Source organism: Mustela lutreola, chromosome 14 (assembly GCF_030435805.1).
Source record: "Mustela lutreola isolate mMusLut2 chromosome 14, mMusLut2.pri, whole genome shotgun sequence".
Lineage (NCBI taxonomy): Eukaryota > Metazoa > Chordata > Mammalia > Carnivora > Mustelidae > Mustela > Mustela lutreola.
Genome location: NC_081303.1, coordinates 44470671 through 44497047, shown reverse-complemented (window position 1 = coordinate 44497047; position 26377 = coordinate 44470671). Strand labels below are relative to the sequence as shown.

General features: G+C 35.1%; 1 protein-coding gene across 3 annotated transcripts in view; it reads right to left on the bottom strand.

The window, feature by feature from the left end:
• NEK7 (NIMA related kinase 7) overlaps window positions 1–26377 on the bottom strand; it is a 155082-nt gene that overhangs the window by 19196 nt on the left and 109509 nt on the right. For 2 of the 3 annotated variants that reach the window (XM_059144908.1, XM_059144907.1), the window contains exons 6-9: window positions 21481–21589; window positions 20480–20587; window positions 5827–5921; window positions 1611–1724 (exon numbers count right to left, since the gene is read on the bottom strand). In XM_059144908.1, coding sequence (XP_059000891.1) covers window positions 1611–1724; window positions 5827–5921; window positions 20480–20587; window positions 21481–21589 — 426 coding nt within the window. Of the gene's footprint in view, window positions 1–1610; window positions 1747–5826; window positions 5922–20479; window positions 20588–21480; window positions 21590–26377 lie in introns of all 3 variants that reach the window. The other variant, XR_009347236.1, reaches the window with a different exon arrangement.

Genomic DNA, 26377 nt, shown 5'->3' with positions numbered 1-26377 from the left:
CCATGTGAAATGCAAATTCAGACAGTCTGAAAATTAGTCAAGAAGAATAGGAGATGAGGATGCAGATATGTGAAATATTCATGCGCTTCATGGAAAAAAGGAGACAGCATGAATGACACAACAAAGAGCGGCCCCTGACATTCTTGCCATCATTTTGCATTATTGTTCACACCCTACTGTATTTCCAGGCCTGGAGTTCTGAAGTTGGTTTTGTGAAATGCCATATTTATATTCTATACCCAAAATAGTAATTAAAAATGGCTAACATAACCGCATTAACATCCAATAGAGATAATACTTTTAAATTATCATCACTGCCTTATAGAAGTTTATTTTAATTACCTGGATACAAAGGCTATGAAACAAACAACAACCACAAAAACCCAGGCATCATTGATTATTAGTATCAAAACCATGGGGGAAAAAAGGTACTTATAGCATTCGAGGGCCTCAAGTGCTTGACGTATGGTAAAAATTCTTTAGAGATATTTATTATTCAAGTTACACGGACTCAATTTTTCTTATATAAGACTCAAACTGATTGCTATTCATTGCAAGATAGAAAGAGTGACAAGACTACCTAATAAGTGAATGTTATAATTGTTTTATATTTTTCCTTTGCTCCTTGCTACCTCCCTTGGGCAAAAAATCTGTTGCTCATGAGAGGGTGAGATGTCCTAACTCAAGACAGTGTTTTCTCTGGGTAGATTCCCCAGTAAGCTTTCCAGAAAGAGTTATGTGAACACATTTAGTTAACCCAAGATACTGCTGTTCTGCCCATCTCCTCCTTAAATACTGGCAAAAATCACTAGGTACGGGGCTAAAATGGGAGATGTTTGTTCAGTGAAAAACTGTAAGTTGGCTTAAGACAAAACAACTCATTTCAAAGGGTTACCAAAGCAAGTAGGGATTCAGACTCAGATTCTCATATAGCAGAGTCTTCTAAAATTCTCAGTCCCATCTAGTACACCTGTTCACGTGTCTGCTAATGATAACGTCAGAACACTTCCTACAGGAATCTGATTGCAGCAGGGAGGAGGTGACGGGACAGGCACGGCCAAGGGAGACAGGGCAAAGCTGAAAGAACAAGGCGGACAGACACACAGTTACGAGATGGACGTTTCACATTGTAGAAAACACAGATGAGAGGGAAGGTATAATCAGCCGTTACTTAAGCAGAAAGTTACAATGGCTGCTCTGAGGCTGTGAGAATGAGGAGTGGTCTTATTAAGAAGGGCACCAGACATGCTGGTCCACCTGAGCTGGGGTCTGAGCATGCATTCTGCCCTTTGCCATGCTTGCAAGGCTGCAGAGCCAGCTCTCCTCCTCACACCTAGGAAGTGACCAGTTTCACACCGCACGCTGTGCTGTGCTGTGCTCCACTCCACGGTAGGAGCTGCAGAGCCAACTCTTTAAACAGTAAGTCTCCAAGAGAAGGAAAACAGAATGGCAAGTGCTATTTCTGCTACCATATTCGTCATTTGTGTTGCTGGACAGGAAAAAAAAAAAAAAAATCCAAAAAACCAAAACAACAACAAAAAACTCTTCATAAAATGCTAACATTAGCAAAATGAACAACAGACAAACACATGGACTGAAAAATGACTTACTTCTTCTGAATAGTGATCTGAAGGAAGGGGTGGGTAGTCACACTGTTCTATCTTCTTACACAGCGAGTACAAATTCATTTTGTCACCATAGAAAGGACTCTGCAACGCAGCCATCTGTAAAATGCTCCCAATGAAACTGATATAGTTACATGTTAACTTTTAAAGGTGATTTTATCAAGTATATTAGACTCAGGTAGAAAATAATTACAAAGACTTTAAATAAAGTTATCTTGGCATTTTGATTTTTAGGAATATTCCTTTCTGAGAAGTATTTAGTAAGTTCTAAAAATCTTACTTTAATTTGGGGGTTTTTGGGGGCAATATTTAAAATACCGTAAAAGGGAGAAATGGTGAGCACATACTTACATATGTATTACATACATATATGACATAAAGTAATACTAAGAAAAAGAACATACAGTAACTTAAAACTGTTTGTAAATACACCATCATAAAAACAAGTAATATATCTCATGACTAAACAGACATCGGTGGTATGTATCAACCATTCAATAGTTAAAATATCACTAAAATGAAACAGAAATTAAAATGAATTATAATCTAAGCAACAGTTGAGAGTAGAATGTATAGCATTTTATACATGACAGTTTCTGTAGGGAAGGGTTATTTTGAGAGGAAAAAAAGTCTTCTCAATCTGAATGTTATAACTGACTCTCGAGTGGTTTACAATGAACTAGAACTTCTTTTCTTTTGATAATGTCTCAAAAACACTAAATATGTTCAAAAGCTCTCTGAGTCACAGCCGCTGCTTTGAGGCATCTGAATGAGATTTTTATGTAGGGAAAAAAAAAAGACTCAAAAATGATCAACTTTAAAAAAGACATTATTGAATTTAAATTTATTTTAAGACAAGGTTCTAACTTGACATTTAAAGAGCAAGCAAGTACTGTGGTAAGCAGGGTTACAAACTAAAAAATTCAATTTAAAATGTTCGCATCCTGTTCAAAACCTTCTAAATCTTTGAACCGCAGCAGCGAGAATACAACACGGAGTGCGAGGCTGCCCCAAAGTCAGTCACCCTTTTCTACATGTGCTAATAAGTTTGATTTTGGAAGGACAATGTGTACATTCCCCAGACAGGCAGAGTGTGTGTGAAACACGCTAGTCCATGCTGTGCTACTCAGTGAGCGTCAGTGGGGACAGGACAAGCTGAAAATGGCTCTCATCTGTCTTCTGGTGCTCCAGGCAGAGCTTTAACTCCTTCAGAGCCTTAAACGAGGAGGGGATGACACTGGAAATCAAACCTGCAAAGTAGCCTGACGTAGTTTTACTTAGCCTACATTTTATATGAAACCTACATAAACCTGGTATGAAACCACCTCAGGAAAGGCTGTTCCACACGAGGGGAGAAAAGTAAAAAGAATATAAATGGCCCTAAACATGTAAAACCCTCCATCTGAGAGGAAATTTCTAGAAGAGGAGCTATCAGTAATAACATGTATTTGTTTTGTTCTGTTTTAAAATGCAAGGACACTTGATGACAGAGTATTATAAGGGCACCTTAAAAAATACACTGTATAAATAAACTACAGTCTTTCCATGTTTGCAAAAACCCTATGTAAATGTACGTATATTCATTATCATATGCTAGGAGTTCATTACAGTACTTTTGTCTCAATACTGCAGAGTGTTAAAAAAAAAAAAAATCTGAATGTCCCCTAAGGAGTTAAAACAGGAATAGTATATTTTCATGCATCTCCTGCTTTGACAGATGAAAAATGTCAACTGTCCTGTTTTTATTTTCAAGCTTTTGCACTATTCATCTGGTTCATTAGTGCATCTCGATGCTGCCCCTGACAGCTGCTCGCCCTCTCCTCCCAGCAGCTGAATTTTTCAGGCTAATTTGATCCTCCACACTGAGACGATCGCTAGAATGATTGACTTGCTCCCTGACCTCCAGGGTCTGACTTTCCTGATTAGTATTCTGGGGGTGTCGGAGGGACGAAAGCCCACTGTCTGTCTTCGGGGCTGGTGGCAGCTCTCTTTTTTTTTGAACTGTAAGCCACCAACCTACAACCCTGTAAGGATGCAATTGCTGCGCTGAACAATAAAGGAAATGTGTAAAACCTACTTTTCCATGTAAAGGTCCGTGTAGCAAAAGCACAGCATCTTGATTTTAATTAGTAAAGTCTACTTTGTTGCATATCAATTAAAACTGTACTACTGCTAGTTTTTTTTTTTTTTTTTTTTGAGGTTTCAGGAATATTTGAAAGTCTAATTTTCTGAGTTTAAAATACATTTTCAAAAAAGCTTCCTACTCCTTCATTGTGAATAGTAAATTCTTAGAGGGATATAATATAAAATGTCCATGAGAGGTTGTGGCCAATTTTTTAAGGCTAAGTTCCTGGGTATTTCTATTAACATTATATTGAAACATATCTGGAAGGAGATAGAATATAAAGGTAAATGAAATCTTTAGAAAAATTTTAGTTCTTCCACATGACATGCATAGAGGAACTGAGAAAATTCACTGAGATGAAAACCAACGTTTACCATGATAAATACTTTTAACTCAAAATCATCCACAACACATAAAACTCACAGCTATAGAAGTATCCAAAGAAATAATTTCTATTTTGGTGATCATTTTAAATACACATAAAAGTGGGACACTGCCTCTCAAAGGCATATTCAGAATGTGAAGAATTATTTCAGTTTTGACATAAGAATCCAGTGGCCCTAAAAGAATTTGCAAACTTCTCAAAAAGCATTACCTTAATTGAACTTTTTCTTTTTCATTGCTAAATTTCATCTTGTTAGCACAAACCAATTTGCTGTTTACTTTCAGGTGTTTAAAAAGGAAATGCCACTTTGATAATATTAGACTATGGCCTGAGGAATATAAAATATTTTAAAATGTATGAAGTGACTTTAAACATTACAGTAATTTAATATAATCAAACCAATTCTTTTCAGCATTATATCAAATTAGTAACAATATAATATAGTGAGCATAGTCTCTTTTCATCTCATGTGCATACTTAAACACATTTTGTCATATCACTAATTCATAATTTTTTATTAAAAAATTGTCCTAGGAATGTTACTGAAGAACATTTAAAAATCTGTTCTTTTAAAGTGGTAATTAGTTACTTAACTAGGAAGAACAAAATAAATAATCTCAGGTTCCTTAAAGAAATTTGAATCTGTAAACTATAATAATTAAAGATCATGATATACATTAAAAAATAAACCTTCTAATGCTCTACTTCCAGGTAATGTTTGGGCAATTAAAATAGATGATCTCATGATATATTTCATTTAAGTCAGGAGGACAGGAAATACAAAATAGAGAGTACGAAATATACTGGTTTCCATCTATCTACTTTGGACTTCTATCGTATACATTAAAACATGAAAATGATATCATGTATTATTTTCCTTCATTTTATTTTATTAGTTACTCAGATTTAGACTAACCTTTATTAGCAGCTCTGACTTAAAGCCTGAAATTATTAGGAAAATGACCATTTGATTAAAAAATAAATTTACATAACAGTAGAGTCTTGAGAGCTTTTTGATACCATTACTCTGTAACATGGATGTAAAATGTGCTTTTACATAATGTGCTTTTTTTCTACCCATCCAAATTACTGGGTTGAAATATGTTAGAGGATATAGCTAGATGGTTCCATTTTCCTTTGACAAATTATGACCAGTAGAACAGGAAAGAGACTATTTCACTAAGCTTTACCAATGCAACTGTTACTCATGGAAATCAAACAAAGTGGCAACCTAGAAAAATTATCTTTTTGCCTACTATCCTTAAAGCTAAATTATCCTAAGTAAGAGCAAAAGAAATATTGGAAAAGATATTTACCATTTACTACGCTTTCATGTTTTAAATCCATTCCATACCTCTCCTGCTATGTATGGATAAGCAAGTTATTTTACAGATGTTCAAATGTACATTTTTATAAATAAGATATGCAGGGAAACATCGTATTAACATTAGGAACATTTTTAAAATAAAATTCTCCCTAAAACTTAAAAATATTTAGAGGAGGTAAATGTGCAGGAATGTATAGTTTCCATTATAAAAGCAGCTATTAAGTCAATGGATTAACCCTTCCTAATTAAAAAGCTAATTCTTAAACACCATCCAGAAAAAATAAGTGTATACTATAAGGACAGAGGAAATCTGTAACAGTAACTAAAAATACATCAATATGTGAACTTTATCAACATTACCTACCTCATACAGTAGACAGCCAAGAGACCAGATGTCAGATTTGAAGTTGTATCCATTTTCATGTATTCTCTCTGGAGACATGTAGTAAGGAGTGCCCACTGCAAAAAACAAACCAAACCAAACCAGAGGAATATAAAAATGAAGATGCAGCTGTGGTAAGAAATTCTATACACACTATTCTGGATTAAAATATGTCACCAAAATCACTCATCAGAATCAGGAAATTGTTTCTGCGAATACTTAAAACTATTTAATTTCCTCTGCTCCCTGACCCTTAAGCAGCACATCGACATCCACCCTATATTAAAAAGGGTGTGGTGAGTTAAACTTTTGATCGATTCAGGGAAAATCTAGGGAGCTTAACTAAAGGAAAAATGAGGAATTCTAACAAGAAAATCCTCTTAAGCGATTCACATTGGCTTCATTTCTTTATTTTGAAAAAAATATGGCTTGCATATCCCAAACAATTAAGCATAATCATATAAACATTTACTTAAATACAAACATTAATTTATAACAATTCAGTAGTGTGTATAAATAAATCTTGCTCATTAACTTTTAATAGAAACATTCCTCAGAATACAGCTGTAGCTTTTAAAATTATAAGTGATATAATCACTAACCTTCAGTACTCTACTTACTACCATTTTAAAAAGGAACAACAGACTTTTGTACACCAAAGGATTATATAATAACATATGTGAAAGTTCACTGACACCTCTGGAAAATTGTCTGGGTTATTATTACTGAGACTTTCTCTTAAAGACAAGATACTCCAGATAATTTTTATTTTTCTTTCTTTTGAGGTGCTTATACTTTTTATGGCCATTTTAGAAAAGGGTAACATAATAAATGATAATGTAATAAATTAATTCTTATTAAGCATTTAAAATAGGCAAAGCATGTATGTCATAGTTTGAAGGGTAAAAACACTTGCGTGACTTTTAAAGTGAGTATCTTCAATTTCTAATTTACATGGCTATTTCAACACCATTAGCCTAGGGCTTTTTGCCAAATACAGAGTCCAGGTTTGAGAACAATATTTTGGAATTTACTTGCTTGAGGCAAAACCTCCCCAAAATGTGCTGCTACTCACAGAGAGAAGGGCATTCTCCTTTTTCTATTAATTTTCAAGAACTCCCCAGATATTTAGGGTAAATCTTAATGAGACTATAACTCCCAGTACTGAACAGGGAACAGGAAGAGTCACACCAATAATCAAAGCATTTTCCTCAAAGGCAGGAGTCAGTTTTCCAAAAGAATAAGGTTGTAACCTAATAGTTGTGTGTGGAAACTACACTGCACTAAAGCTGAAATCATCACCAACCATGTATTTGCAAGAAATCCCACCTAGTACTGGAATCCATTTTTACTAACAAGGGGGATAGTCCTAGTCAGAATAGACAAAAGGGAAGTATTTATGGAAGTGAAGAAATGGAGACAGGTACACAGGAGGATAAAATAAATTTAAATAAAATATGAACTATTCACACAGGCAATTAGTAAAACAAACCTTAAGAAATAAATTATCTCGGTGTAGCATCTACTCTGAAGACAGGTAAATCTGCCGATCTCTGTCGGGGTCAAAAAAGCCAAGAAACTTTCAGAAATAGCTAGAGTTTTAAACCATCTGAACTGTTACCAGGTAAAATAAACACAAGCTCTCTAGCTTTGGGAGTTCCAACCCCTTTCCCTTATCGTTTGCATTTGCCACACCGATTACCAGAGGTATTTACACCCTTTCTCCATTTAAGGAAGGGTGGAGGGTCCAGCTGGAATAATCAGGGGCTGTGCACAGGCTCCTGGTTTCAGGACATAAAGCAAGTGACTGGCAGTGAGGAATGTGTAGAGAGAGGCTTCACGGAATCCACAGGGGGCATCTGAAAACACTGAGGCTTGAAGGTTCAGAGTTTACCAAAAGCAAAGGTAATTTTAACCAGTAGCTCTGGGAAACCTGCTGATACATTAGGGGTTTGATATGAGTGTGAAAGATTGATGATAGGGAAAAAGAGGAACAAATGTTAGCATTTTACAGAGATTAGCCCCCACATAACACCTTAACTGCAACACAACTGAACTCACAGACGACCCGCGAGTGAAGGAAGCAGAGGAAAAGAATGATCAGGAATTCCACTCAACTAAACTTATCATGTAAAAAATTTTCATGTGAAGAAAAGCCTTTTCTGGGGAGCTGCTGGAGGTCATTCTAAAAAATGACATATCGGGTTGACACTGACTCTGTAAACTTAGACACTGATTCTTCTTCATTTTGTAAACAGCAAAGTTCCTTATGCTAAATATGCACACTTTATTTTAATATTTAAATTATATGGATCTCGAAGAGATAAGAAAATGTAAATCTAACGATGCCACTCACCTTTATGACTGACACATTTCCAAAAGAGTCATTATGTAGGAAGAAGAGAAAGTTTGGATCCTGCCCTACAATTATTCATCGCATTGATTCCTAATTAGCACGGCTGAAGAGGGAGTTTCCACTTGCTCCCTCTTACGTGATCCCTAAAGTGCGCCTCCGTTGTGGACAAGGGCTTTCCTGCTAATGGACACGGGGCAGAGAGGTTGAGCCCCATCAAACCAACAGACCCATCCTTCCTCTCTACCTAGCAGAGAGGTCGAAAAGTTTAAATTGCTCAGGAAAACCTGAAATACATTTAAATGCAGGGATAGGTCTTCCACATTTCAAACTTAAGGGATACACAACTATTTCCTAAAAGCCTTTTTAAAAAATCCACAACAGCCGTGTCTATTATTTCTATTGCCTCAAGAATGTTGTGACTTCTTTTAACAGCTGTACCAGGAAAGGGAGAGTTGTAGAGTGATATGATTACACAGTAAACGATCATGCAAATTACTATGTACTGGGGGGCATGGAGAGGCAGGTTGCGTAACTTCACTGATCTTTTGAGAATTTATGGCTGTAGCTAATATGAGAATGTATTTTACTAGAGCACATACTTATGCCATTTGAACCTCCTGGTATGCATGAAAGTAAGAAATGGATGATAACATCATAAAAAAAAAAAAAAACAGAGAAAGGCTGATTTTAGGGAAAAATTGCTAACATCTGAAAATGCTATCTGACTTTTCTTTAAAATATATGAAATCATTCCAATGTAAACAGATTTTAATTCCATCAATTGACTTACTCTTAGTTAAATGAGAAAAGTTTCATATTTTGTATACTCTGTTAACAATACATACATTCTAAAATTTATCCTGAGCAAAAGACTGATTTTCAGAAGTTCTACATTATGTTTAGGAGAGTCAAAAAAATTTTGCTAACATGCTGTCATAGAATATATGACTAAATTAATTAATAACTTCCCTTTTATCAAAACAAGTCATATGCAGAATTTTTTTAACATTTAGTAGCACAATTTCTGCAAAGACTTGAATTGAGAAAAACAATAGCACTACGGAGGCATCTGCTTATATGGTTAGAGTTGGCTGCTATTTTTGTTTGTTTGTTTTTGGTTTTTTTTTTGTTTTAAACAAGGAAGGCAGGGCAAAACCAGACAAAGGTCAGGAACTCCATTTCACATCGTACCTCACTAACTAGCTAGGACCACTTCACTTCTCTTTTTGTTCACTTTCTTTACCTCTAAGATGCAGGGATGAGAAAGAGGAGATGGTTTCTGAAACAATTTTGCTCTAAATTCTGCAGGACTCACAAAAACCCTACAAAAAATCCTTATGGAAAATGAAATGGAAAAAAGCAATATACTCTTTTTTAAAACTATTACATAGGAGAGCTGTGCAAAGTGTTTTAAATCACACAGTACAAATAAGCAAATGCAGTTTAGAAATGTTGCTTTTTTCTCTTAGAATTAAAGCAAACTACAGAAAGGAAACTTTGAACCTGTCTTGTTGGGATCATTAAAAGGACAAGAGATATCTTATACCTTGGTTTGATTGTAAAAAATAGATACACATAACTTCAGGGAATAAGAATTAATTTCCATTCTCTCCTTCAGACTCTTAAGTCAGCCCAGAAGTCATGTTGGCAGACTTGAAGGAGGGAAGCCCAATGTATTTAATTGTAAGGAGTATCATCTAAGGTTAATACAGAATGGCTGGGCAGTAGAATAGTATTTTTTCTGCAAAAGACAAATCTAAAATAAAATTTGTCATCTTTTAAGTGCCCCTGATGACATGAAGAGCTTTAATAATGCGGAGGGAGGAAAAACCCAGGAAACTGTATTGTTACTGTTACTCTGCTCTGGGCACTGGGTTAAATGCATTCCACGTATTATTTGGCTGAACTTTGAATAAATGTTTAGCAGGTCCCTACTACAGGGCACACGCTGTTCTAGGCACTGGGGAGAAAGAAGTGAACGGATTAAGTCCTGACCGTATGGGGCTCATGCACTAGTGAAAAGAGGACTATTATGAAGTAGCTTCAGAAGATGTTACTACTGTTACCTCGTTTTAGAGAAGAGGCTTTGGGAGATCATCTCATTTGTAAAAGATCACAAAATGGGTAAGTTGTGGACCTGGAATTCAAACCACATAGTTTCTGTCCCATGCATTTAAACAGACGGTTATTCCACTAAAACTGACCACTGTGAAATGTAACTAAACGATAACAACAATAACGAAATTCTGTATCCTTCTCCTTCCGCATTAAGACACAGTGAAATCTTCTACAAGTTAGGATGGACATACAAAAAGCCAGGAATAAGGGTCTGGGTTCGATGGGTTACACGTGGTAATTATACTACTTTGTAGCTACTCTGTTTTAAACATGTGCTCCTTAGAGTGACAGAGAGGTTAAATGTGCACAGTTTAAAATTAGATCATAGCTTCTTCCTGGAGCCATTATTGAAGTCTAGAAAGGGCTGAAAGTTAAAAATAAATCAGCGAAAGTAGCCGATAGCACTGACTGAACATATGTTGCCTTTACGGCCCCAAGTCGCCTTGGACTTTGACGGGGAATAAGCCAAAGAAAGCTCCGCAGAGAGGTGCTAGGGAAAGGTGTGGGAAAAACCAGTATGTGACCACAGGTGGCACTTGGCACCAAAAATGAAACTGTTATAATGCCTGGTTCAAGAACACTAATTTCCCATGTTGAAATCAGAAGCTATATCACACTTGGAAATAGTGTGGGGAACATGATTTGTACACTCAAGAGACTCCAGTGTGAAAATGCTGGTATCTGGTTTGAGTGATGGTCATGCATTTACTCTTCTGATAATATCACAAAATCTGAGAACCATTTGTCTCACTGCGGAAGGTAAAGAGAAGTTCAAAAAATCTTCTAATGACAACAAAAACAACAATTTCCCCCCAAGGGGTTTCAAATATTATCTAGCACAAGGATCAGTATCAGAGAGTCCTAATTCGGTTTTTGTTTTTTGTTTTTTTTTTTTAATCTACATTTTCATGATGTACAACAAACACATATAATAGCTAAAGTCACACATGTATATGCAAAAATAAAATTTTCCATCTTTTCTCTTCAGGGAAGGGCGGATATTGAAAGTAAGTAAAATGGATATTGAAACATTATTAATCTAACTATTCTCATTTGTTTTTCTTCTTTCTAGCAATCAGATAGGAAACACTTCATTGTGTATAATAAATGCAACTCTGGCGCAAATAGATTTGCTTAAATAGCAGCTAACTACCCCCAATTACTTACATACACATTTGGAGTACATAATGTGTTTAGATTTTGTAGCAGATTAGCTTTCCTAATTAATATTATTAAAATTATTTTTTATCTCCGTCTATATTCTAATCCATGAGGGAGTAAGCCACTCAAGAAGCAGAACTGGAACTGAGGAGAGAAAGTCCCTTGAGAATTAAATAAACTTTTGTTAAACACACACACACATACACACAAAACAAAAGAAAACAAAAAAGTGCAATAAACTAACAATAAGACAGAGAGAACTTGTCTGCAAAATTTATATTATGCCAAGTATGGTATAGTGTTCCTTAAAAAGAAAATGTACATCATAATTCAATAAAACACCTATAAAGCTTTATAATAAAAATGTGAAATTTTAATGTCAAAATATCTGTCCAAAAAAGAAAGTGCTTAGTTTAATGCAAACTTTCATTAAACCTCCAACTTTTAAACAACTTCACCTTATCAAGTCATTAAAGGAGGATACAAACAAATTCTCCGTAATGTCTACTAAAACAGTGTGGTAAGCAGAATTCTGGCCCCCATAATCTTTGCCCTCTGGTGTCATACTGTATAAGCCATGTTATCTGGCAAAAATGACTTTACAGGAGCACCTGGGTGGCTCAGTGGGTTAAAGCCTCTGCCTTCGGCTCAGGTCATGATCTCAAGGTCCTGGGACTGAGCCCCACATCAGGCTCTCTGCTCAGCAGAGATGTAAGATTATGGACTTTACAATAGATTATCCTAGATTATCAGTGAGAGATGTAAGGGAAGGGGCAGGAGGGACCCGAAGTGTGAGAGGAATTCCACCTGCCACTGCTGGTTGTAGAGATGTGAAAAAGGGTTTAAGCCATTAAATTTATGGTAATTTATTAGGACAATAATTGAAAACAAAAAGAAATGTGCTAATGATTAATGCATTGCATGGGAGAGAGGAACATTCAATTCAATGAGCTGAGAACCAATTATGTACCAAGAACTACACTAGGCAATGGGGGCTAAAAAGAGAAGCATATATGGTTTGAAAAATGTTTGACCCCTACGAGCTCACTGGATTATTTTGGGATGGGATGAGTTATGCTTTGGGGAGTTTTTTAGAGGAGGCGGGGGGGGGGGGGGCGCGTGGTAGTAAGAGAAGTCTTCTTTACCATAGGAAGACTAAAAGAATAAATTATGGTCTTTTGTAATTTAAATGAACTCTGGCTTGTTCATTAATTGATACGACACTAATCCAGGTAATCACAACTACCTTAATGTTGAATAAGAGATCGACACAGAAAACAGTTCATGTGCTACATGGCACTTACTCCATAGCTGGTATTTGAAGCTTGGTAAGTAGTAGTTTTTACTACAAATTTTTTAAATTGACCAAAATAAGGTCCCTAGCATAAATACATCCAGCAGGGATTAACTACAGCTTTACCGATCAAGAGAAGAGTCATGAGGGATCAACAGTCTCATGAATTATTCTGATGTGAAAAATAATTTCTCTGAAGGAAAAATAATCCTAGTCCCAGCTCTAATAATAATCTCTGCTCAAAAATTCCTTTTAGAATAATGAAAATTCCCTAAGGCTCTCTATGGCTACTTCTGCATTCACCACTAGCACACATTCCCACTGAGAGAGTTAATTATGCTTTAGGTGCAACCGCAACAAATGTATCACAAAAATGAACAATTAGGGAAAGAATACAAAACAAACAATTGGAAAAATAAGTCAAGTAATTTCTGCTTCATCTCATGCCCATGGACAATGCTCACATTTATTATCTCTGGTTCTCCTCTTCCTTAACAAACGGAAATTATACTACCCCATTCCCTTGAGACAGGTAAGGTCGTGAGACTTGTTTTGGACAATAAAGTATGAATGGGCATTATCTGTGTTATAATGAAGTAGAATGGGTTTAATTCAGAGCCAGTAAGTGATTGAGCATGTTCTTCCACCCTCATGAGACAGCAAAAGCTTACGTTGATATGCCAAGTCGCCGCATGGAGAGAGGGCAGCTGCCCTAGCAAGCCACACGAGGCCCACAGTGGACTTTGGGGGACCAGCCAGAATATGCTTTAGTGCCAAGCAACTGAGATCCTCTAATACTGAACCTGACCTCTGCTTACTGAGCATAATCTAACCCACACTTACTGACAGACTCCGTTAAATCCATCCTTTGATGTGTAGCCTGTCTCTACACCCATTCATCATTTAATCAATACTCATTATCTATTATGTGCAATGCCTTCTTCTAGGTATTTAGAACACATCACGAAACCAAAAACACAAAGACCCCTTTCTTCATGAAGGTTAAATTTTAGCTGGAGGAGAGAGAAAAAAGTATAAAGCATGACAAATAAATTATATAGCATATTGGAGGTAAGAAGTCCTAATGAGAAAAGAAAAGTTATACAAGGTAAGGATCAGGAATTCTAGGGAGGGTAAAAGAGCAGAGGTCAGGTTCAGTATCAGGGAATCTCAGTTTCCTACTTTGTAACAGCCAATCTACCTAGTTAGAGAACACTGAAGAACAAGGAGAAAATGTCCTTTAAAACTGCTTGTAAATTACACAATGCTATATACATATTTCTTCTTACTGCTGTTGCTAGTTCATAGCAGAAGAGGATTCCTCTGGGTCATTATTATAGGAAATAAGGGTAGTGTGATATGATTTTACTAAAAATCATATATTTGGAATACATAAAAATTATTCTGTGTATTCTGCTGTGTTTTTAAATATCCAAAGGTAAAGATACTTGATCCCTTAGCAATCTGCCTCTGGGTCAGACATCTCCTGAAAAGAGACTTTAGAGTAAGTTAAGGAAAAAGTATAACAAAAGTATATTCTGTGTTTCATGACTTGAGAAAAATATACCCTGATTACCATGTTCCTATTTCACAGGTTTTGCTCTAACTGTACTTTTCAGGTTAGAAGAGCCACTTAGAAATATTTGCCAAAGTTGCCCGTAGGCAGAATGGCTGTGAAGAAAGACCTCAATATCCCTGAGGTCTATTTCCTGTTTATTTCTGAATCTGGGAGCATTAAGAGCAGTCAAGTCCAGGAGAGGGGGGTAAACTCTGGTCTCATATGTGGGTTCCTAGGCAATGTACAGTACAGAACAAGATAACTGCAGACGAAAATAAAAACAACAAATGAAAAAACATTACTAGAGTAGGAGAACATGCCACAAGGTACTGATACGGTGAAAAAAAGTCAGTTTTGTTGGGAGAGTAAGTCCTGCATAGGAAGCCACAGACCCGCTCACTATCCTCTAGCTATATACCTCTCTGTGCCTCAGTTCTTGTGACTCTAGAAGGGGAATAATCCATACCCGTAGTTCACACATCTCAGTAAGGGTCTTAGGGAATGGAATGATTTGTAAATTGTACAGAGCCCCCACGCATGTTATTACCCACCCCTAGAAACACAGAGAATACTGTAAATGGTTAATTTGATTGATCAAATGACCTAATAACCAAGCAGCAAGTCAGGAGAATGTCTAAAAGTTTGTGGAAAGCAGGAATCTGTCTTTAAGTAATGGAACAGCATGATTCGGGGGGCCTGGATGGTTCAGTCAGTTAAGCATCTGCCATGGGCTCAGGTCATGATCCCAAGATTCTGGAATCAAGCAGTGTAGGGCTCCCTGTTCAGCTGGGAATCTGCTTCTTCCTCTCCCTCTGCCCTCCCCCTCCCCAGCTCATTCTCTCTCTCTCATTCTCTCTCTCTCTCAAAATAAATAAAATCTTAAAAAAAGAAAAAGAAAGAAAGGAAGGAAGGAAGGATGGATGGATGGATGAATTGTAAACAAAGACCAGTGTTTTCCAAATTACAGGCCATTATCAATTAATGAGTTGTAAAATCAATTTAGTGGGTTGCAACTAGCATTATTTTCAGTAAAATAAAACAGAACAGACAATTCAGTTGTAATGTAAAGCACTGTCTCAGGAACCTTTTGCTTCAATTATATACGGTTACATTCCTTTGCAATCACATTGTGGCTGGGGTCATTGTCAAGAAACTTAAAAGCCACTTACCTAGACTGTTAAGAAGTTTGAGTCAAGGGAGACAGATGTGTCCTCATTTAAATTTTATATAGATATAGATATATGTATCTATATCTATATATATAAAACAGATTTTTTAACACCTGTAACATTTATAAGGTTGACAATACAAAAAAAAAAAAGGCAAGATTCACAGGGATATATATAATCCTACTATTAGTCTCCCTAGCAACACCCTCTGTCCAAATCAATACAAAAGAACTAAATGAAGATCTGATTTAACATAACTTCATGTACAAAACAAAAGGAGGAGGGGGACAAAAACAAAGGAACTGTCTAAATCATAGATTATAGGCAGCAACAAACTTTCTATACTATGAGCTAATGAGTTCATGTGGTATCTCTGTTCAGTTTTGGGTAGCACATCCTGAGAGGCTCTCAGAGACAAAGGCGGGCCACCACCGGACACAGAAGAACGGAAAACAGCAGACAATAGTGGGCATGATTATCCCGAAGAAGGCAAAAGAGGCTCATGGCTTCAGTCTTCACAGCATGTCACGTTGCTCTCCAATTACCGTCTCGCAGAAGTTCGCCACCGCACTTAGAATGAGATGTGGGAGCTCTTCCCACATCTGGCTACAACCCTTCCCTCACGCTGCTCCAGCAAACTTTCCACAGACAGAGCTTATCCTGCGTCTGCCCCTTTGTGTAAAATGCTCTTCCGTCAGTCTGACACACTGTTCCCTAGGTCATATGTAGCTGGTTCTTCTGCATCCTGATCTTGGTTCAAAGTCACCTCCTCGAGGAGGCCTTATCTGACCATGTCTCTTCTAACATAATCTTCCTCCTAGTCACGCTCTGTCACATGGCTAACAAAAAAACGAAAGCATCAGATAATTATCTACTCCCTCACCCCACAATGAGATCTATGAAGATCACTGGTCTTGTTTAGGCTTGTTCCTGGTCCCTAGAACAGCACATGCATAAGAAAGGTACTAAAACTGTCTTTTAAATGATTCAATTCAGGTACTTTACAAGAACAATAAACAGTACATGAATTCCTTCTCCCTTTTCCCTTCATCCCTTTGCTATATCTTCACCACCAATACCACCTTCGTATTCACCTAAGCAACCTAATAGCACATTACGGTGAACGAAAACACCTTTATGTTCATGTATTATTAGAGATTGGGGCAAAACATAGAACAGTTATCCACATTTCTATTTTCATCAATTGGAAACTGAGAAGTGGGAAAAGTTGATAAATGGTTTGATCCAAGTCCTACAGTACAAGGGACATGTAAATCCAGATATCCTCCATTCTCTCCCAAACATCATGCTATTTCTCACACTCGGAACAAAGCAAGAGGAGAAACACGGCCGGCACAGAAGGAGGGATGCTGTGTAGTCAATGGCAAGAATGAAAAGTTCCAGAGGACATCAAACTCTAGAGGACCCCGACTACTTAAGGACTCTGTACGACATTCTTTAGGCAAAGGGGAACAATCAACGATTTGGGGGGAAGTGATATAATCAGATAATCTCTTTTAGGAAGGTAAGTCTGCTGGAAATGTATATAGTTGACTTTCTTAAAATAGTAGAAACAAGGGAGAACATTTTCCTAGTTTAAACATAAAGTCACTATGGATTAAGCAAGCGGGAAAAGAAAAGAGAGAGACTGTGACTCAACATATATGCTGGGAGCAGGGAGGAACTAGAGGGCAAAGTGAAGGCCTCTGAGAATTTTTTTTTTTTTTTTCTATTCTGAGGATTTGAACATAGTCTGAACATCCAGCAACATCAGATTTTATATTTATAATTTTTAAGCCTATTCCTTGTTGACATATTTTTAATTAAGAAAAGTGGTTCTGAAAACACTATAAATGAATACAAATAAGTGATACAAATGAACAGAAAATTGAAAAATTCAAATGCTTGACAATCTTTTAAAGATTGTTAAAAAATAAGAAATGTTGGAAGTGTGAATTCCTATTTATGAATCAAAGTAAGAAAAAATAGCATCCTTTAACTTCATGTCTGAATAGTAATATATATTTTGGAAAACAGAAAATGTAAGTGCGTAACTGTAGCAAGGTGTTTTTAAAATCCTATTAATTTTTGCTTTTTTAAATTAAATTCCTAAAAACATCTCCTTTACAAAGTTAAATGAAATAGGGCTCCAAGATCAACTTCATTTGATGTAAAAACAGTATAAACTACACACAGATCTCACTTATTTGTAGTTATATTCAAATTTAGATCTGCCCTAGTGATAAATCATGCCCTACGGATATTACCCTAGTAAAATCAGAAAACAAATCAACACAGAATAAAATCTATAATTCTATCATATTTTCTATAAGCAAAATAATTTCACATAGATGCCACAATTTCAACTGCTTTTCCATAATCAACTCTTTAGAAGCAAAGTTAGGATTTGCTCTTAAAAATAAAAATTCATGATAATAATATATAAGGGTAATAATTCTTTTAGAAATAACATAAGTTGAGGTGCCTGGGTAACTCAGTCGTGAAGCATCTGCCCTCAGTGCAGGTCATGATCCCAGAGTCATGGGATCAAGCCCCACACCAGGCTCCTTGCTCAGCAGGAAGCCTGCTTCTCACTCTCGCACTACCCCTGCTTGTGTTCCCTCTCTTGCTGTGTCTCTATCAAATAAATATACAAAATCTTTTAAAACAATAAATAAATATAAGTAATGTAAGTCAACAAACATAAGTCTGTGTCAGGATTTATATCCTTGTTATTTTATGCATATTCTTGGTTAGCAGACAATTTTTCCTGATCCTTCTAAATAGGTTTTTTATTGGGTCCACAGAGTCATGGTAGGCCAGAATTCAATCTTTAATTCTGCATGTTACACTTTGCTTACTGAACTTTAGTTTCAGACCATCAAAATCTATACTTTGCAGAGAAGACAAGCAGGAACAAAAGACATTTTCTTATTTTAAGAGTATTTTTTTTTTCTCAAAATAATATGGGAAAAAGTACTTGTGAAAGAAATTATTTTTCTACTGGTTCATTCATCAAAGAAAGTGTCTCGCTGCTACTTCCTCACTGGCTGCATTACAGGTGTCCCCGTCTATTTCACATGCACACACATACATACTTACATAGCTACATAAAACTATATGACCCTAAGTAAAGTGATTTAGACAAACCCTGATATGATAGAATTTCTTAATGAATTTACTCTCCATATCACATAATTTGAACTAACACATCACCAAAACATGAAGATGCACGTTTGTCAACCCTGTTTGGAACTTTTGTACAAGGCAGGGGCAGGCAAGCTGAAGAAGTCCATTTCCAAAATTGCTGTTAGTTTCACTCCCCAGAGCCTTAGAGTTAGGGGACAGCATGCTCACAGTGACAGTCTGCAAAGCAGCATTTAAGAAACACACGTGTGCGCCTGAGCATGGGTAGGCAGGCGTGCAGTGTGTGTGTTTATGTGTGTGTGTGTACATATGTCTGTGTCTGTAAGTGTAATTTAGCATTTCTAGGTAAACTAAGTGACAGAATTCTGTTAAAATATTCAGGTGAGTAACTAAGTGAAAAACATGTTACTTTTACTGTGAGAAATGACACTGACATGGAATAGTCTACGTTTTCTTCATGTTTGCATTGTTAAGAGTTGTAACTTCCAAATAAAACTTGTGAAAGTGCCACTAAAATGTATGCATTTCTTATCAAATCTTCTTAACCAGAAAAATTTTTAATGCTCTCTAAAAATAAATGTAAAGTGAAAGGGAACAAGACAGTATTACTCGACATCAGTTGAAAATTAATTTTCTTAGAACACTTGACAAAATAAAAACTCTGTGAAAATGGTAAAGTATTATCTTTCTATTACTCTTTAACCCAGGATCCAGTATTTTGTCATTCAGCAGTGATCGGTTGCCTACTTCTGTGCCAGATCCTGTTCTAAACATAAAAGAAATTAAATGACAAGGTTCAGGGCCACAGAGAGTCTTACTAACAAAGCAGGAAAAACTTTAAAAAGTCTAGTCAACCATTTTAGATGCTCATTTCACTACCCTACTATCTACTGTAATTCATTTATTCCTCATCAGGCCATTTTGAAGTTTTTTATTTCACATTTAAACACAATTGTATAAAAAGATTTAATGGTTTTCAGTGAAATTATGATACCAAAGATGGGGTACCATTAAATTAAAGTCAACTTATTTTTATCTTAATTCTTATTTTATTCCGGTTGTTACCATTTTATTTAAGTTTTATATTTACAAGAACAAAATGTGATATGAAGAGTTTTAAGAGAAGCTCTGTCTCTCTCTTTAGGTTATTAGATTTAAAAATTATTTCTTCCTAGTAATTTCTATTGTTTCTGAAGTACACAACTTTTTTCCATCGTTAACATAATGTAACAGCTACTACATTCTGTTCTATTTTAGATATAAGGGATATTGCTATATTATTAGTTTTAGAATGAATATACTGCAGATATCTTCAATATAACTTAGGAGAATATTTTCCTCATTAGTTTTAGACCATCTTTAAGGTTTTCCCCTCTGTAGTAATCACATCGATATGTGTTATTTTAACAAACAAACATTTACAAATTACTACATTATTTTTAAATAGTCAGGTGAAGTACCCTTCCATGATATGGTTTAATCATCATATCTCCGTACAATCTCAATGTTGTTAAATGAAGAATGAAAGGAATGCTCCACAGCAACTGTTAAAACCAAGTTTGTTTATTAGTATTTTTTGTTTTTAACCAAATGTCTACCTGGGGTCTAATTAACAGAAGTATCCAACTGTCATGTGAATGGACACATTATGTTTAACAGAGAATGATAGGGATCTACTCAGAATCTGATGATTTTAAAAACAGTTGTCTTTAGACTGTAAGAGCTGGCATATACTTAGTACATCCCTTATGATGTTTTTCACCACACACATGCACACACAAGCACGCATGCACGCACACGATAACTGAATGAAATTATACTGTGTCTCTTACCTAAAGAATGTGCAGCTGTGGTTTTGGAGCTGAAAAACCGACCAAGCCCAAGATCTCCAAGTTTTACCACTCCAGTGGCTGTAATGAACACATTAGCTGGTTTTATATCTGTGAAGAGATGAAGGAATCAGGTGAAAGATGATGTCAGCTTAGGTATTTTCAAGGGATTAAAATACTTTCCATGGCAGAATTTAAACTCTATCTTAAAAATGAAAGAAAGTCAGTTTGAATTTTGACCCAATTGCTTCATTCTGGGTAATTTTGATAGAGCCTTATTATTTCTGAGTTCTTAGTCCTCTGATAAAGAAATAATCATCAATGCAGCATGATAGAGATTGCTCCTGATCTTCACTTAAAATGCATTTTCAAAGAAACTTTTGTGAAATGCAAAGCACAAAATAAATTTATGCCCATTTTATATCAATATTAAATATCTTATTAAACATTGATTTATTGATACATTTACATAAAATATAAAATCATAACTCTACTATGAACATAATTATTTATTTAGATGACCTTACAAATCATAATTGCTTAAATAAACTGTATTGACATTTTTTACACCCCAAAATCAGAGGATCAGTTCCTAAGTGATGCCATCTTTACATGCTCTGCCCAACTACTTGATTGACAATCAAGAATATATTAAGAGCTAATGTTAAAAATTAAGAAATGAAGTGGCCCTGATAGATACTGTCCGCTGAATTTTCCTTACACATAATCAACTGCTTTCCTGCACCTTTTCTTTTTTTTTTAAGTTACCAACATTATTAGCAGGATGCTCAGAAGAGGCAAAGCAGAACAGTAACTAATTCTCATTTTTCTTTAAAACTGGGCTCTACTGAAAGGTTTTTCATCCTAGTAAATGATAATTTGAAAATAAATTAACTGAGAAAGCATGATACTATGCTATGACTGGAAGGTATTTATTCTTAAATTGCCGAATAACCTGCATCACTTAAAACAACTTTAGAAATTATTTGTGGTTTTTATCCTACCTCTATGCATGACTCGTCGGGAATGCATGTGTTCCAATGCACTGCAGAGTTGAACAAAGTATTTCCAAACGGTCCTTTCAGGAATTAGCCGCTTTTGTTTCTTAAAATGCTTTTTAAAAAATTTAAATAAGAATTATTAGGAATTAAAATATCTTCAGACTACATTCTGACATGCAAAATGCCTTACGTCAGAAAAACACTTAGTTTTATCTATCTATTGCCAACTAAAAAGCATATGATTTCCCACAGTGAGATGATTTCAAGAATTTTTACCTGACATATTAGCTTGAATTTCTTACTATTATATCTGAAGTTAGCATAGGCCACATAAAGCTACATCTTTGTGATGTCCAAGATTTCAAAAAATTAACATCTATTAAAATAATTTCCTATCCTAAAAGGATGATGTCAAATTTCATTTTAAGAAACACAGAATAAAATAGTCTGAAAACCTGAAGGTAATTATGTTCATTAAAAGACAATTCTTCTCCTGACAGAAGGCTTCACTATAGAACTCCTTTTAAATATTGAACCACCTTGGTGATTTGAAATATCAGTTAATTTATTAAAAATTAAATAACAGATTTATGTAAAAAGTTTTCATGAATATTTCTACGGCACATTACTTAAAAAAACAAACAAACAAAAAAAAAACCTGTACTTTGAATGGATGAAACCAAACTTCATAGAAGAAAAACATTATAGGAAGGTCCAGGCAAAAAGCTGAGCACCAACAACCTAGCTGGGAAAGGGTGGGCCCTCAATCACCCAAAGAACTACAAAACCAGAGGTATATATTTATGCCCATTTTCCTATATTACATTGTTAGAAGAATATATCTCCTTCAAGAACAAAGTTTTTAGTTTCCTAAAATTCATAAAGATTACATAAAAATTATTTTTCTAACACAAAAATGCAACTGGTTTCCTGTTTAACGATATTTACAAATGACCAACATGAAATACTACATATAAGGAAGTTTTTATGACATCTTCTGATAATTTTAACTTTTAAAAAACACAAATAGTTATTAACAGATATCAACATTTAAGTGCGTACTATAGTGCATTTTTTTCTGGAAAAGTTTTTGGAAGTTCAACTGATTTGATTTATTATTGAAAATGGAGAAACTATAATTTGGGTAATTGCAAAGCAAGTTTCTCTGTCAATTTTTTACCGCTGTGACCAGTTGAGGGCAGGCTGAAAGAAGAACATAGGGAAATCTGTTGATATCCCTACTTCATACTTAGTAAAAGATTATATCTACTGTCTCATATGTACTCAATATACCAAAAGGATAAATCTTCAAGGAAAAGCCAGTAACTTTAGATTAATGTTAACTATGGAAATGAATTTAGTAATTTCAAGGGCTATTAACATCAGTAGGAAAAAACAAGTAACAATTAGATGACCAGGTAATTAAAGAGCAAATCAGAGTATTACTAAAATGCTGAAAACCTCCCATATCATGTTTCAATATTCAGTATTTTTAATTGCAGACTGTATCAACATCACTCTTCATTCTAAAGGGCCATGCTGCAAAATCAGTTCTATACACATAATTTTCTTTCAGATTTGGAATGAGTCCAAATAAAGCCTGTCTATGTGCTCTCCCTGATGCTGGATTAGCATATCAGAAGACTGTTTGATGTCAACAGGAAGATGGGGACCAGGTTTCTTTTCATTCAAAAATAAATATAATGCATCATGTAAGCTTCAGACCATGAAAGAACAATTTTATGCTTTAATACAGATTCTGAAATCCTCATAGTCATAATGAATTTGGCACATTACTTTTAAAGTCTCATTATTTAAACAATAAATCATATATATAGGAGAAAGCAGAATGAAAAAAATGGCCCTTAAAATGCACCATTAGGGAAGATGTTATCAGACCAAGAGGGTCTGACCATTTTCATGTTTTTATATGCATTGAGACTATCTCTTTGAACAACAAATTAAAGATGAAGGCAATAAATTGATATCAATACAATGTTACCTAGACAGAATGACCTGGCAAAAACGTAAGTATCCAAATCAGTAACAGGTTTCTGAAGAATAATTTTACGAACCTGATTTGCTCATAAAAGAAATCAGAGGCAGTTTCATTATGTCATTGGTATCTCACAAATAAGTCTTATCTGTTTCACCACATGCAGTTTTCCATCACTTCTTAAGTGCAGGGGTTTGTTTTTTTGTTTGTTTTATAAAACCAATACTTATGAGAAAAGCCTGTCTGTTCTGATGGTGGCACTGTTGGCCATCTCTTAAAAAGAGGATGACTGGAAAAAAGGCAATGAAAATTTGATTTTTTTTTTATACTGGTAAAATTTATATTAGCATTACAGGGCAGAAACTTTCCCAATGCCAAAGTATTAAAAAAAAAAAAAACTTTTCTTGAAATTTATTCTAATATAGACATATCGGCTAATTCTTTAGTCAAATAGCATTACTGTTCAAAAATCCACTTTTTTTCTAAAATTAAGACAGCCCTATGTAACTACTTAGCACTAGATTAGGAAAAAAAAAAATCTAATGCCAAGAAACAGAAATTACAAATGCACACGTATTTGTCATGTGGTAAGTTTTTAATAAAGCAAGAAATAACATAGCCAAATTTTTTAAAGGTTCGTATCAATAAGCATTTATGTGAAAAGGAAGACTGTCCAATATGGCACTTTACTATATTTGCATTATGAAACTGAACTTCAAGTTTTTTTAATCTGAAAATTAAGTATCTGAAAATTTACAAAGAGGCAGAAATTGGCACTCAGGTATACCTTATCACTTGGAATTAACTTTTATTTAGTCTTTTTTAAAAAACAGGATAGTCTTTTCACTATGCAAAGCTTCAAATATTGTTTACTTTATAAACCTATTTACTATCTCCATTAACGTCATTCAAGTAAACACTGAACATTATTCAAATTCAAGAAACAGACGTATCAAAAAGCTAGTCAACGTAAATATAAAAAATCACAGTATATTATATTCTCACTTATGTGTGAAAAGATTACCAGCCTTCTCTTAGGTAAAATTCAGCACACCTGGTAAAATATATTCATATTGCCACTTTAACAATGTATATACATATTTATTAATATAAAAGAGGATGCTAAGGCAAGCTGCTTCCATTTGAAGATGCTGGAAAATAGTCACCCCTTTAGAAAAAAAATCACCTAACATCCTCCTCCAAATTAAATACCCAACACCAAATCCAGTAATATAGTGGATGATTGCATATTTAAGGACCATTTTTTGGACTGAGCTGGATGACTTGATATCTGCACTCTAGACCATCGATCCAAAAGGAACGTCTACATTATTTATTTCTAAGTTTTGCCATTCTAACATTCCTTTCAAGAAATTTTGGGGAAAGCTTCAATGATATTACCTATAATAAACTCACCCACAGAGAAAAAGCAGAAAATTATACTCCTGTTTTATTAAAAAAATTAATCTCCATGGTGTATCAAAATATTTAAGTCCACAGTTTGGTATGTTATTCTTTAAAGAAGAAAGTTTCAGACAAAACATCTAGAACAGCCAGGGCTGGCTTCATGAGCGATCTGTGTAGTCATGCAGGACACTGTATTTAGTTTAATGCTCTCTTGTTGCCATCCTGAAATTCTTAACAATTTTACAATGAAGGACCCACAACTGTGTAGCTGGTCCCAGAATAATATACACGTAATCTTTTAGATTGTACTGCTGTAGTTAAAACAAAAACAAAAAGCAGCAAGTGGGATCCTGGGTACACAAGGCATTCTGTAGAAGATCAGGAAAAAGATAATTAAATAATGAGAAATTATGAGGTAATAAGAAAACTAGAATTACAAGCCCCAAGCCTATCTCTTCCAAGTAACTAACAAGAGGAAGTAAATAATTCATGTTAATATAAGGACATACTTCCTGCTTAGGAATGTCATCGGATATTTAATGTGCTACTAATATATCTATTATCTTTTATAAAGACCTGATTATCAGCCTTGACATAACTGGTTGTGTTACCCTGAGCACGCCACTTAACTAAACCTGGGTAGGCCTCCATTTCCTCCCTATATTGAACAGAGTTTAGAGATGAGCTATAAGGTTCCCAATGTCTCTAAAATAGAATCTATGGTTCTACAGTCTCAGGCACAAATAAAACTTACATAAAGAAATGCCTACTTGGCACATTTTCACATATAAAAATAATGCTATGTCCTATCCCTTAAATCTCCAGTTAATAAAAACAAAGCAAATAATAATAATAGTAATACCTCAGAGATCCCCATAGATCCAGTTAACACTATAAAGGATCTTCACATGAGATGACAGGTAGTTAGAGAAACTTGCAATAGGTCAAACATTTACCATCAGAAGGGATGTTATGTTCCCAGACAAACACATCTCTGTAACTATAATGCATTTTCATAAGGCTATATTTTGCAATGGTTGTTTCAAAGAAATTCAATGCACAGAAACTGGGTGATGGAAAGTATAGAATGCTTCTGAAAGCGTAACTGATGGTTCTAAGTGTGATTTGTATTACGTATGAATCTTTCTGTAAAAACAATTTTCTTCTGAAGGGTATAAGGAGGTCTGAACAGACTAAGTCACACAATACTTGCTATACACAATTTTGAGAATTATATAAATGTGTAAAATAGTTATGTCTCAATTAGAATTTGGGTTTGTAATACTAATTTGCAGCATGTGAATATTTTCACTCTTGGCACTCTTGAATAAAATCCAGCAACGTGCAGTCGCTCTAGCAGGTGTGAAGTGGAATGGGCCTGGCAGCCATGAGACCACTGAAAATACTCATCACTGGCATCTGAGTTTATTACGTTGCTATTTCCCATGCAAGCTCCACTTGTCTTTTTTCCTTTCACGTAACGTCAGAAAACCCACT